Source organism: Acanthochromis polyacanthus, chromosome 14 (genome assembly GCF_021347895.1).
Source record: "Acanthochromis polyacanthus isolate Apoly-LR-REF ecotype Palm Island chromosome 14, KAUST_Apoly_ChrSc, whole genome shotgun sequence".
Classification (NCBI taxonomy): Eukaryota; Metazoa; Chordata; class Actinopteri; family Pomacentridae; genus Acanthochromis; species Acanthochromis polyacanthus.
In genome coordinates, this window is record NC_067126.1 from 1,904,938 (window position 1) to 1,917,396 (window position 12,459).

The 12,459-nt window shown below is 43.5% G+C and overlaps 1 protein-coding gene across 2 annotated transcripts in view; it reads left to right on the forward strand.

Annotated features, from left to right (window-relative positions):
* Window positions 1–12,459, forward strand: part of lats2 (large tumor suppressor kinase 2) — a 41,984-nt gene that overhangs the window by 22,544 nt on the left and 6,981 nt on the right. The window contains exons 1-5 of one of the 2 annotated variants that reach the window (XM_051959118.1): window positions 2,494–3,436; window positions 8,095–8,227; window positions 8,323–9,872; window positions 10,566–10,793; window positions 11,261–11,615. In XM_051959118.1, coding sequence (XP_051815078.1) covers window positions 8,098–8,227; window positions 8,323–9,872; window positions 10,566–10,793; window positions 11,261–11,615 — 2,263 coding nt within the window. In that variant the 5' untranslated portion in view covers window positions 2,494–3,436; window positions 8,095–8,097. Of the gene's footprint in view, window positions 1–2,493; window positions 3,437–8,094; window positions 8,228–8,322; window positions 9,873–10,565; window positions 10,794–11,260; window positions 11,616–12,459 lie in introns of those variants that run through there. The other variant, XM_051959117.1, reaches the window with a different exon arrangement.

The following is a 12,459-nucleotide window of genomic DNA, read 5'->3' on the forward strand; positions in this document are numbered from 1 at the left end:
ATCCTCTGATCCTGGGGCCTCCAGCAGACCTCGGAGCTCCATGTGGTTCAGATTTCCTGTTTCTGTTCTGGAATGTGGCTCAGATGTGGGTCAGAAAGATAAAATATAAATGATGACAGAAAACTAGCCGAGTGTTGTTGTTGCTGCTGCTGTTGTTGTTGCTGTTGCTGTTGTTGTTGTTGCTATGATTATGTGTTTGAGAGAAACTCTGAAGCTGGAGGCCAAAAAACATCAAGACGAGAGAAAAACTGATTTGAATATGAAAGACAGACAGTTAAACAGACTTATACAGACTGTTATACAGACACTGTTATACATACAGACAGACTGTTATACAGAGTGTTATACAGACAGACAGACTGTGATACAGACAGACTGTTATACAGACAGACTGTTATACAGACAGACAGACTGTTATACAGACAGACTGTTATACAGAGTGTTATACAGACAGACAGAGTGTTATACAGACACTGTTATACAGACAGACAGACTGTTATACAGAGTGTTATACAGACAGACAGAGTGTTATACAGACACTGTTATACAGACAGACAGACTGTTATACAGACAGACTGTTATACAGACAGACAGACTGTTATACAGACAGACTGTTATACAGAGTGTTATACAGACAGACAGACTGTTATACAGACAGACTGTTATACAGACAGACAGACTGTTATACAGACACTGTTATACAGACAGACAGACTGTTATACAGAGTGTTATACAGACAGACAGAGTGTTATACAGACAGACTGTTATACAGACAGACTGTTATACAGACAGACAGACTGTTATACAGACTGTTATACAGACAGACAGACTGTTATACAGACTGTTATACAGACAGACAGACTGTTATACAGAGTGTTAAACAGACAGTAACTATCTTGAATTTCTGCTTCCTGAACTGAGGAATTTGAGAACATCTGTCACCATGACAGCCTGGTCACCACCGACATACACGCACAGAATGATCTTATTCCCACCCACAGAATGATGTGATTGGCTGCTACATGTCATGAGTGACAGCTGTTGTTTACACAGAGAGACAGAGGAGCACATTAGCTTAAATAAACAGCTCTGTAGGTGGAAACAGCTGCTAATGATGCTAAGCTAATGCTAACTCTGTAGGTGGAAATAGCTGCTAAGTATGCTAAGCTAATGCTAACTGTAGGTGGAAACAGCTGCTAACAATGCTAAGCTAATGCTAACTCTGTAGATGGAAACAGCCGCCAACTATGCTAAGCTAATGCTAACTCTGTAGGTGGAACCAACTGCTAATGATGCTACGCTAATGCTAACTCTGTAGGTGGAAACAGCTTGGATTGGTTCTGCTATGATGTAGGGCTGCAACTAACGATTATTGATTATTATTATTATTGATTAGTCGGTCGATTATTTTTTTCGATTAATTGGTTTATGCACTTACATTTTAGTCTTGCCTTTATTTTCCAATGTAAAATATTAATAAAGGGCCTATGTCATTCAACGTACATTTTAAGAGCTCTTAACCATGTTACAATGTGCTAAATTCTTCAAAAACCTGTTCAGAGTTGGATTTTAGTATGTCTCAATTAGCAGCAATCAAAACACTGACTCATCAACACACACATGCTCATACAACCATCCAACGTCACAAGATCTGAAATGAAGTTTCACCAAGGCAACATTTATACTTTAAAAACATCTTTCCTGTAGAGAAGCATTTTCTGGCCACCCATGTATTTTAAGCTATACTACAATAATATCACAAGTAAGGGCTCCAAAAGTAGTGAACTAAATTTAAGGTAGTAATTTGAGAACAGAAAGAAAACGGAAACAATTTTGCTGTTAACTGTATCCCAGCTGACTCGGGTGAAGGCAGGGGACACCCTGGACAGGTCCCCAGTCTGTCACAGGGCTACATATACAGACACACAATCACACTCACATTCACACCTACGGACAATTTAGAGTAACCAATTAACCTCAGCATGTTTTTGGACTGTGGGAGGAAGCCGGAGTACCCGGAGAAAACCCACGCATGTACAGGGAAAACATGCAAACTCCATGCAGAAAGATCCCAGGCTGGGATTTGAACCGGGGATCTTCTTGCTGCAAGGCGAAAGTGCTAACCACTACGACACTGTGCAGCCCTGTAATGGATTTTCTGCCTTGGAAACTGGCTTCTCACCACAGTATGTGAGGACCTCCTGTCGGACTTTCCCAATAAGTACACAGCCGCTGAACGTGAGTCTATGACGCTGAGTGAACATCACGTGACCTAAAGCAAGGCAACCTATTGGTTGTTTGCTTCTTCTCCTGCAGTTCTGGTTGCATAAAACCTACACTGGCTCATTACTGCCACACCTGGTCACCGCGATTACAGGCTGGCTTAAAATATGCGCAAAAAACAGTAAAAATAGACTGATTAACCAACTAATCGATGACCAAAATAGTTGACAACTATCTTAATAATCGATTTTAATCGATTAAATCGATTAGTTGTTTCATCTCTACTATGATGCTAAGCTAATGCTAACTCTGAGAGGTTAGCTGAGGTTATTGTCATTTTCTAGCATGCCAGCGTCCAGTGCTGACCACTCAGAGTGACTGTACTCTGACTTCCTGTTACCTCCTCCAGACCTGTTTACCTCCCGCATTCGGCGTAATAAATTCCGCAATTCAGTGTCCTATTACACAGTTACGCATATCTGTAACTAATTACGCTTTTCAAAACAGATCTACGCATTTCGCACTCGGTGTCATAAAGAGTTAATTCTGTAATTCTGTTCGGTTTTCAGCCCGTTTTCACATTATTTCCACTCCAAAAACTCATAAAGAACTCAAAAAAAGCGCTTCAGAGCAGCTCCAGTTGGCAGGGGGAGACATAGATATATATCTATGGGGGGACAGACCAGCTGCAGCTGCAGCCGGAGCCGACGTGTGAAAAGTCACACAACCGCGCTCACAGAGGCTCTATTTATATTCTGCTATCCAGCAGCTCATTGGCTACCAGGCCTGTCAGTCAAAAGCTTTCTCCGACGTGATTTGCTCAGAATTTACTGACGAAATTGAGGTAGGTCCAGATCTGTCAGTCTCTGCGACGGTTGGCTGTTTAGGCCTCGGAGGCAGGCCAGAGTCAGTTGATTGGTTGAAATGCGGCGTAAACCAAGAGGATACAGTTCAGCCGCCATTTTGACTCCAAAACAGCGGATTTCTCTGTGCTTCATAAAAATATGGACATAAATACAGTGAATATGAAACGAGCAGCGCCACCATGTGCTGTGTGTGCACGGAGCCGAGCTATTTGTGGATTATTTACTTATTTCAAGACATGTTTGGACAAAATATTATACTTGATAGTGTTGTCTGGATGCTTAAGCTTGGATTCTGGCCGGTTTTTGTTGATTATTTTCATCTTTGACCAGTAAAAGAGCGTCCAAAGGTGAGTTCTGCCCTTTAAATGTTTTGCTGTTTGTTGGACAAATGTGTTTATATTACCCGCTGTGGTAATCACATCAGAAAGTGGTTTATACCGGCGGATTCATGAGAATCTAAGCTTTCTATGGGTGTATAGTGTTTGAATCATGGCATTTGCAGCTAAAAATACTGATGCAGATAAACTTCAGCAGCTCATATTCGGGCCGATGCAGCTTTAAACATTTTCAAACTTTACTTCACCTGCATTCAAGTTATGTGATTTGAATGTCCGATTCCTTTTATGTTTGAAAATGTTAGGTATTGTGTGGCTTGTGAAGAAATTGGTCAGCGATACATTACACATGTTATTACACATTCCCTTCTCAAGATTACACATTTTGACTTAAAGGCTACACACTGGTTTCTGGAGGGGTAAACAGGTCTGCTCCTCATACAGGATTAAACTTTATTTAAACGTGATGTCTGACAGGAAGCAGAGTTAGAACAAGGAGCTGAAATGGACAGACAGGAAGTAAACGTGACAATAGAGGACGACTGCACAGGAATGTAACACACACTGAATACACACGCACACAGGAAGCAGTATAAACAGTCGTGTGTGTTACTGTGTGTGTTTCAGCAACATAAAATTAAAGTTGTGTGAACATTCAGATGGGAGGAGATGAGAACGTGTGTATTTAGATGTTTATACACACAGTAACACACAGTGTGTTGTTGTATTTCCTGGTTCCAGATCAGTTTTTCATCCCTTTTCTTTTATTCGCTGAACTTTTCAAACACGTTTTGTTGCTTGAAGACATTTTCACTAAACTAAGGAGGCGAAGTTGTCTGTCTGTCTGTCAGCAACTTTACTCACAAACAGACCAACAGATTTGGATGAAGTTTCCAGTGAAGGTCAGAAATGACTTCAGGACCAAGTGATCAGATTCTGGCAGTGATGCAGCTTATAGTCTGGATCCACGGATTTATTAAAGATTTCATCCGTTGTAAACGATACGGCGACTGATCAGCCTTGGAGGAGTTCTGTTCTCTGAGGACTGTTCGAGTTGTCTTTTGAGTTCTTTATGTCCTCTGTGGACAGTTTCTACCAGGAAATGAAAGTTTAGAAATGCTTTAACATTTATCACCAGCAGCTTCTGAGAGTTTTTCTTTAGGATTATTCACTGAAATCCAGAATTAAAGCTTCTTTCTGCAGATATGTACACTGCCTGCAGGAAAACAGAACCCAGTGTGCTGCAGATCAGTTCAAGGACCGTTGGAAAGTAAAACATCTGATGATTAGTTCTGTTTTTACAGTTTCTGTCTGATGTAACTGTTATTTCTGTTGTTTTACTGATAATGTGTCTCTAAAGCAGCTGCAGCTTTTAATGAAGCAAACAGTTAAATAAAAACACTAAATACTTTATGGATAGCTACACAACGACCAATACTGTTCTCTAGAAGAAGTAAAAATGAACTTGGAAAATTACACCAAGTTATTGGAACAAAATGTTATGCCATGGTACAAATCAAAGCCTGCCAGTTACAAGAAGAGCATCATCTTCATGCAGGACAATGCACCGAGTCATGCCTCCAAGTACACAAAAGAGTGGCTGGCCAAGAAGAATTTCAAGGACAAACGCCTGATGACACGGCCCCCTGCTGCACCAGATCTACACCCAACAGAGAATCTTTGGGCAGTTCTCAAACAGGAGTTGTACGCCAATGGCCACCAGTTTCCTTCTAAGGACAGTCTTTGGAGAGCAATATTGACCACAAGCAAGAACATTGACTGTAAAACCATCAAAAAGCTCACATGCTCAGCTGATTCTAGACTGGTTAAAGTATTGCAGAAGAAAGGCGGTTATATCAACATGTGATAAACACATTTTCTATTAAATATTGTTTAAAATTGTTGTTTTTTATTGTACCATTGTTGAATATTGTTTTAAAAATAAAGATTATCATGTTATATACTTGTTGGTATAAAATAAATGTGTTGTTTACTTTTAAAACTGAACTTTGTTTATTTTTTATTTGACTTGCATGATTATCTGGAACAGTCATATTCTAGAAAATTGGATTATTACACCTCTAAATAATAAAAATATTCCAAAACTACCAAATAATGCTCACAATAGGCCTTTGCAATAGAAAAATGCAGATTTAGTAAAATTACGCAAAAAGCCTCTTCACAATAACGAAAAATCATATTTGCATAATTAGTAGAAGAAAATGAGAGGTTTATGTTCCGTTACAGTCCAGAAATCAGTGAGAACAAAGTGCAGCAGAGAAAAATAAAGAACATTATCATGGAGTTGTGTTTAGTTTCTTTTTTATTTGAGCTGCTGAGTGATTTTATGTCGACAGCAGCTTAGATTTAGGCTTTTATTTTCTTTACTTTCAGGTCTGTTGCTTGGTGATTTTATAACTGATCCACCTTGGAAACAGATTTTATTCACCGCTGCTTAAATAAAGTTAAAATAAAACAACCATCAATAAATAAACACTCAATGAACGAAGATACTTTATTTATTGATAGTTGATTTATAGTTTCTTTATTTCCTAAATGATCTTAAAACGTCTGCGGAGATTATACATAATAAACTCTCAGTTCTCCTGGTTCCTGTTTGATGGTGACTTTAGGAACAGCAGATCACCATATTTATTCATATTTATTCATATTTGTGTGTCTTGGAACGTGTTTTCTACTGAGGTTATAAATCTGTTCCAGGTGCTGTCGTCATGTTTCTGTCTTTATTCTGAATCAGCTAAAAGGAGATCAGTTCAATGGCTTCATAAACTCCAGTTTTCATCTAAAACATCTTAAATTAGGCTGATTTAATGGGCTGTAAATATTTCAGGACTCGGTAATGAAGTCAGCTGTAGTTCTGTCTTTGTCCAGCGGGGGCGCTGTCCTCTGCATGTCTTTGCTCTGAGGTCATCCTCCATCTGAGGGGATTTCCTCCTCTAGGTGTTGGTTTCTGCTGCAGGAAGTTCTGGTTCTGATGTTTGTTCCAGGAAACTGGAGAATTAATGTGATAAATGCTTCAGTTTAAGATTAAAGGATTTTATTCAGAGTGAGAAAGAATTCCTCTGAAGAGAGTTAAATCTGAGAGGACACTACTCATTAAAGGATTCTAATAATAACTCTACATTATCAATATTATCATTATTATTGTTACTCTCATTGTTATTGTTTTATCATTATTATTATTGTTGTTGTGCTGTTTGACAGATGTGTTCCTCAAATGGAGAGAAAAGTTCAGAAACTTTCCTGGTTTTCAGTCTCACTTACTTTGAGATCAGTCTGTCGTCAAATCTGTGCAAGAAGTCATTTTTTGTAACGGAAAAGTGACAACGTTCTGGGATTAAAAATAACTATAGACATGACAGCATTTGACAAATAAACTGTGTCATTAAAGACACGTTCACATTGTGGTTCTGAGTAATCTCCGGTTTTGGTTTTGTTGTTCTGGACACATTTCAATCAAATTTAGACTCATTTTCTACTCTTTTGGGTCTTTTTTGACAAATTTGAAGATGTTTTGGATGATTTTCTGTCATTTTGGAAATTTTGAGTCATTATGAAGAGTAGGGCTGGGCAATAAATCGAATTAATTCAATTAATTCGCCTTTTTAAAACCTGACGATTTGAAAATTTGCCAAATCGTAAAATCGAGGCGAGCTTAAATATATAACAATACAGATTCTTCTTCTGCCTTTCACGACTTGTACACTGGCGTTTGCTTCCGCCTCTCATTTCCTTCCCCCAAAACACTCACACCCCCGTCATGGCGGACAGAACAGCAGACGAAGAGTTGGTCGCCAGAAAAGGGCCTCATGTTACATCGATTATATGGAAGTGGTTCGGCTTTGACAAGACTGACACAGAGCAAACTACAGTCATGTGCAAGGTTTGCAAAAGTACTGTGAAAACGAAGAGTAGCAGCACAACTAACCTCTTTCAGCACCTCCAGCAGAGGCTTCCTAAAGAATGGGAAGAGTGCTGCAGCTACGGGAGTGCAGCATGGCTAGCACTAGCCATAGCAAACAGACCGCAAAGAAACAACAAAAATCCATTAAAATCGTAATTGTCCAAGATGACTAAAAAAATTGAGATTTTATTTTTTGGCCATATCACCCAACCCTAATGAAGAGTAGTAGTCCAGCTGGAACCTCAGCACGGTGCAGAAAAACAGAAATGAGTCGTAGTCGGAGGTTTAAATACTGATCAGTGCTGTTAGAACATTCTGCTGCATCCAGCATCATTCTGCCCTCAGGTAAAAACTCACCTTGTTTTTATTGGTCTCAACCAATGACTGTCCTTGTGGGCGGAGCTAAATGAAGGAGGCAGCTTTGGTGGAAAAGTTTTGGTGATGAGAGATAAGAACTTTAGTTAGAATAGAAAATACACAGAAACACTGAAAAACGTCACAGTTTTAGTTGTAGTTGGCTGTTGGGAGGTCGTTTTTGTTTTCGTTATTGTTGTCGTAATTGTTGTTGTTGTTGTCCTCACCGTTGTTGTTGTCGTCGTCGTTGTCGTCGTCGTTGTCCTCATCGTCGTTGTTTTCATTGTTGTTGTCATCGTTGTTGTTGTTTTCATTATTGTTGTCATCGTTGTTGTTTTCATTGTTGTTGTTGAACCGGGACTAACGTTTGTTTGTCCTCTTTGCGTTGCAGGAGATGGCAGTCCGAGCTCTGAAGCAGACAGGAAGCAGGAACATCGAAGCAGCTCTGGAGTACATCAGTAAGATGAGTTACCTGGATCCTCGCAATGAGCTCATCGTCCGTGTCATCAAGCAGACCTCACCAGGTGAACTTCCACCTGTCGCTGTTTTCTCGGTGGATGGAGGTAGTTTTACTGACAGGATGTTGGATTTATCTGCTCTAACGGTCTCATTCTTGTAGGTAAATCTGGTCTACCAAACCCTCTGGACCACCGGCCCCCGTTGGAGGCTTCAGGTGAGGCGGCTGCTATGGCTCCGTACCACCAGATGGGGGCGCCGCTGTACGAGGGGGCAGCAGGTTACGGTCCTGAAGGTGAGATGTCCAGAACCTACCTGAGCGCTCCTCCTGTGATGAACTACATGATGCCTCCGTCTGGAGCCGCTCAGGGTCCGCCGATGGGCCGGCCCCCCAGCATGGGCTCCTACCCCCCAGTGATGCCCCAGGGTAGCCCGGCCGGCACCATGTTCCCCCCGGGGGCCCAACAGAAGGCCTACCCTGGCACCATGGAGCAACACGGACCCATGATGAGCTACAACGTCCCGGGTCAGCCTCTGCAGCTCCAGCCTCAGCCTCCGGGCGGCGCTGGTCCACACTACGACTACGGCCACGCCCGGCCTCACCTGATGGAGCCAGCGGCCTACGGAGTGAAGCGGACCAGCTCCTTCCAAAACAAGATGGCTCCGCCCCCCATGGCGCCACCAGACAACTACGTGGGCATACAGGGTAAAGCTGTTCTGGGTCAGAACGGACCTGGACCAGGAGGAGGAGGGTACCCCGCCAACCTGTACCTGCCCCCCCACTCCCACCCCCGACAGGCCAGCCCCACCTCCCACCAGGTCCACCTCATGTCCCGGTCCCCCGGCGGGGTGGCGGCCATCGGACCAGACTTCTCGGACCTTCCTCAGGGCCTGATGACTCCCTCCAGAGCCAGCCTGAACCTGGACCTGTACGAGCACCACTGGGCTGGACCTCCAGGCCCAGAAGGAGCCCCTCCGGCCCGGCAGCCTCAGCCCCAGGGTCCATTCAGAGGGGAGGTCCGGGTCCCCAGCAGAACCAACTCCTTCAACAGTAGGTCTGCCGGTCCAAATGGTGTCCGGCCTGCGATGACGGCGCCGCCTCCGGCCGGGAAACAGGATCCAGCACTGGGCCCCCCGAACACCATCACGGCTGTGACGTCTCCACCCATCCAGCAGCCGGTGAAGAGCATCCGGGTGATGAGACCAGAACCAAAGACAGCGGTGGGTCCATGTCATCCGGGCTGGATGGCTCAGGAAGCAGCAGAACCTCTGGGCTTCATGCCGGAGGAGACCTTCTCCCTGGAACCAGCTCAGGAGCCCCGCTGCCCTCCGCCTCCGTACCCCAAGAACCTGCTGCTGTCTGGGGCCGCCGAGCCAGCAGCTCTGGACGGAGCCATGTGTGGAGCTCCAGACCTGAGCAGCTCCACGGCCAGAAGCTCACCTGGAGGTGGGAAGATCGAGGAGAACCAGCAGGTGAAGGAGAAGACAAAGATGGGAAAAGGAGAGAAAGCGGTGAAGGACAAGAAGCAGATCCAGACATCTCCGGTTCCTGTGAGGAAGAACGGACGAGACGAAGAAAAGAGGGAGTCCCGGATCAAAACCTACTCACCGTTCGCCTTCAAGTTCTACATGGAGCAGCACATTGAGAACGTGATGAAGACCTACCAGCAGAAACTGAACCGCCGGCTGCAGCTGGAGCAGGAGATGTCCAAGGTCAGACAGCTTCAGTCCGTTTAGACGGAACCAGACCAGAACGTAAAGTCAAACACAACCAGAACAAACTCATCAACAGGTTTAAAGTAAAGTTAGATAAATGACTGAAAACAGCCTGGGAACATCTTTAAACACGATTCAGTAGAACTCAGCTGGGATGCTTCATGTTCTAGTGTTCTACTCTTAGAGGTTTCCCACAGCTGCTGTATATTAAGCTCATTATAGGATTTATAAAGACACATTGTGTGTTGGAGTTCCATTGTAGTTGTGATTCATTAGTTCTAGCAGCACCGTTTTAATTTTTAGTAGAATCATCCAAACTTACAGGATTATGTGGTATTTTCACCAGAACAAACAGACCTATAATAAGAGGAAACGATTCTCTGTGAAGAAGATTCTAACTAATGTTCTTTGTATCTTTAGAGATTAACAGTTTGTAAATTTCTTGAGAATCTGCTGCTACAGTTTTGTTTCTGTTGGTCAGAACAATGACATCCTGAAGGTCGTTATTCAGAGAATCACTGAGTTCAAACCAACCTGAATCCTGACTTTGATCGTTTCCTTTAAAGCATGTGAAGGTGTTTGTAGGTTCCAGATCTACGGATTCAAATGATTCCTGGTTGTTAATGACAGCGGTTGAACGTGTTTTAAGCTGTTTTTTAAGTCATGTCGTTATTTTCTCCTGATCTTCAGGCCGGCCTGTCGGAGGCTGAGCAGGAGCAGATGAGGAAGATGTTGAACCAGAAGGAATCCAACTACAACCGACTCCGACGAGCCAAAATGGACAAATCGATGTTCGTTAAGATCAAGACTCTGGGCATCGGAGCTTTCGGTGAAGTTTGTCTGACGCGTAAAGTGGACACCGGAGCTCTGTACGCCATGAAGACGCTCCGAAAGAAAGACGTCCTCAACCGGAACCAGGTCAGATAGTAGCTAGAAACAGTCACCAGCAGTATATACTGTTATATCTATGAACACCTGAGACTACAGCTGCTGCACCGTCCAGTAAGGAGCACTCTGATTGGTTGGTACCATAGTAACCAACCAAAACTAAACACTGCAGGTCAGACTCTCCAGTGTTGATGGAGCTCATTATTAGAACTGACTTATTAGGGATTAAATGATACATAAATAGATCAAATATTACTTAGTACTATTATCTAGTTCATGTTAATGAGACTGAGAGTTTTAGTGATGGAGATCACCTGGCTGATGTAGTAATGAAGTTAGACTCAAATAGATATTGTTTCTGTGTGTAAGATGACGAAGATGATGATGGTGGTGGTGGTGATGAAGATGGTGATGGTGGTAGTGATGATGATGAAGATGGTGATGTTGGTGATGAAGATGGTGATGGTGGTGATGAAGATGCTGTCATGTGACCTCAGGTGGCCCATGTCAAAGCAGAGCGGGACATCCTTGCAGAGGCCGACAACGAGTGGGTGGTCCGTCTTTACTACTCATTCCAGGACCGGGACAGCCTCTACTTCGTCATGGACTACATCCCTGGAGGGGACATGATGAGCCTGCTGATCCGGATGGGCGTCTTCCCAGAACCTCTAGCTCGGTTCTACGTGGCCGAGCTGACGCTGGCCATCGAGAGCGTCCACAAGATGGGCTTCATCCACCGCGACATCAAACCCGACAACATCCTCATCGACCTGGACGGACACATCAAGCTAACGGACTTCGGTCTCTGTACCGGCTTCCGCTGGACCCACAACTCCAAGTACTACCAGAAAGGTGGGTCAGGTCTGGACCGGTTCAGTGGGTTCTGGAGGGTTTAATGAGCACAGGATAGATAGATAGATAGTAGGGGTGTAACGGTACATGTATTCGTACCGAACCGTTTGAAACAGGCCCGTTGGGTTCGGTACAGAGGTTTACCGCAGTATGAAAATTTACTATTAAGAATGTACAGAATTGTTTTAATTGCGAAAGCTAAAACTTTGCAGTGCCCACAGCTGCGGTGGACCCTCTCCGGCTCACAGTAAACTAAGTAGGAACTAAAAATAAGCAGGAGTTTCCAGGGAACCACAGGTTGTGACGGATCGTTTATTCTCCTGTCGGCACTTCATGGCTAATGCTAGCAACAACTGGAAGAAGCTAGAGCTAGAAGACGCTGCGGCGTCATTAAAATCACCAGTTTGGGATCACTTCGGTTTCCCAGTGAAGAAAAAATAGAAAAACAAGTGGACAAGACGAAAGCCGTACGCCGACACTGAAGCGGTCCTCAGCTCTGCATCCAGCAACACGTCAACCTTAGACACACACTAGAAAAAGCTCCATCCAAGTGTAGCTATCCCCACTGCTAGGAAAAAACAGAGAACTGTACAAACGATGCTCCCAGCATCATTTCATCAAACCCTGCCTAGCATTTCAGAACGGGCTAAAGCAATAACCAAGTCCATGGTGTTTTCATAGCAGCAGATCTACGGCCATACTCCGTTGTTCAGAACTGAGGTTATGAAGGTCAGCTTACAGTAACTTTACATTGCTCTTTGCTACAGATAAATGACTAGATTGTGTATTTTTTTAGCCTACTAGTATATTTATGCTGGTAAACAAGAGCCTAACTAAATGGTGT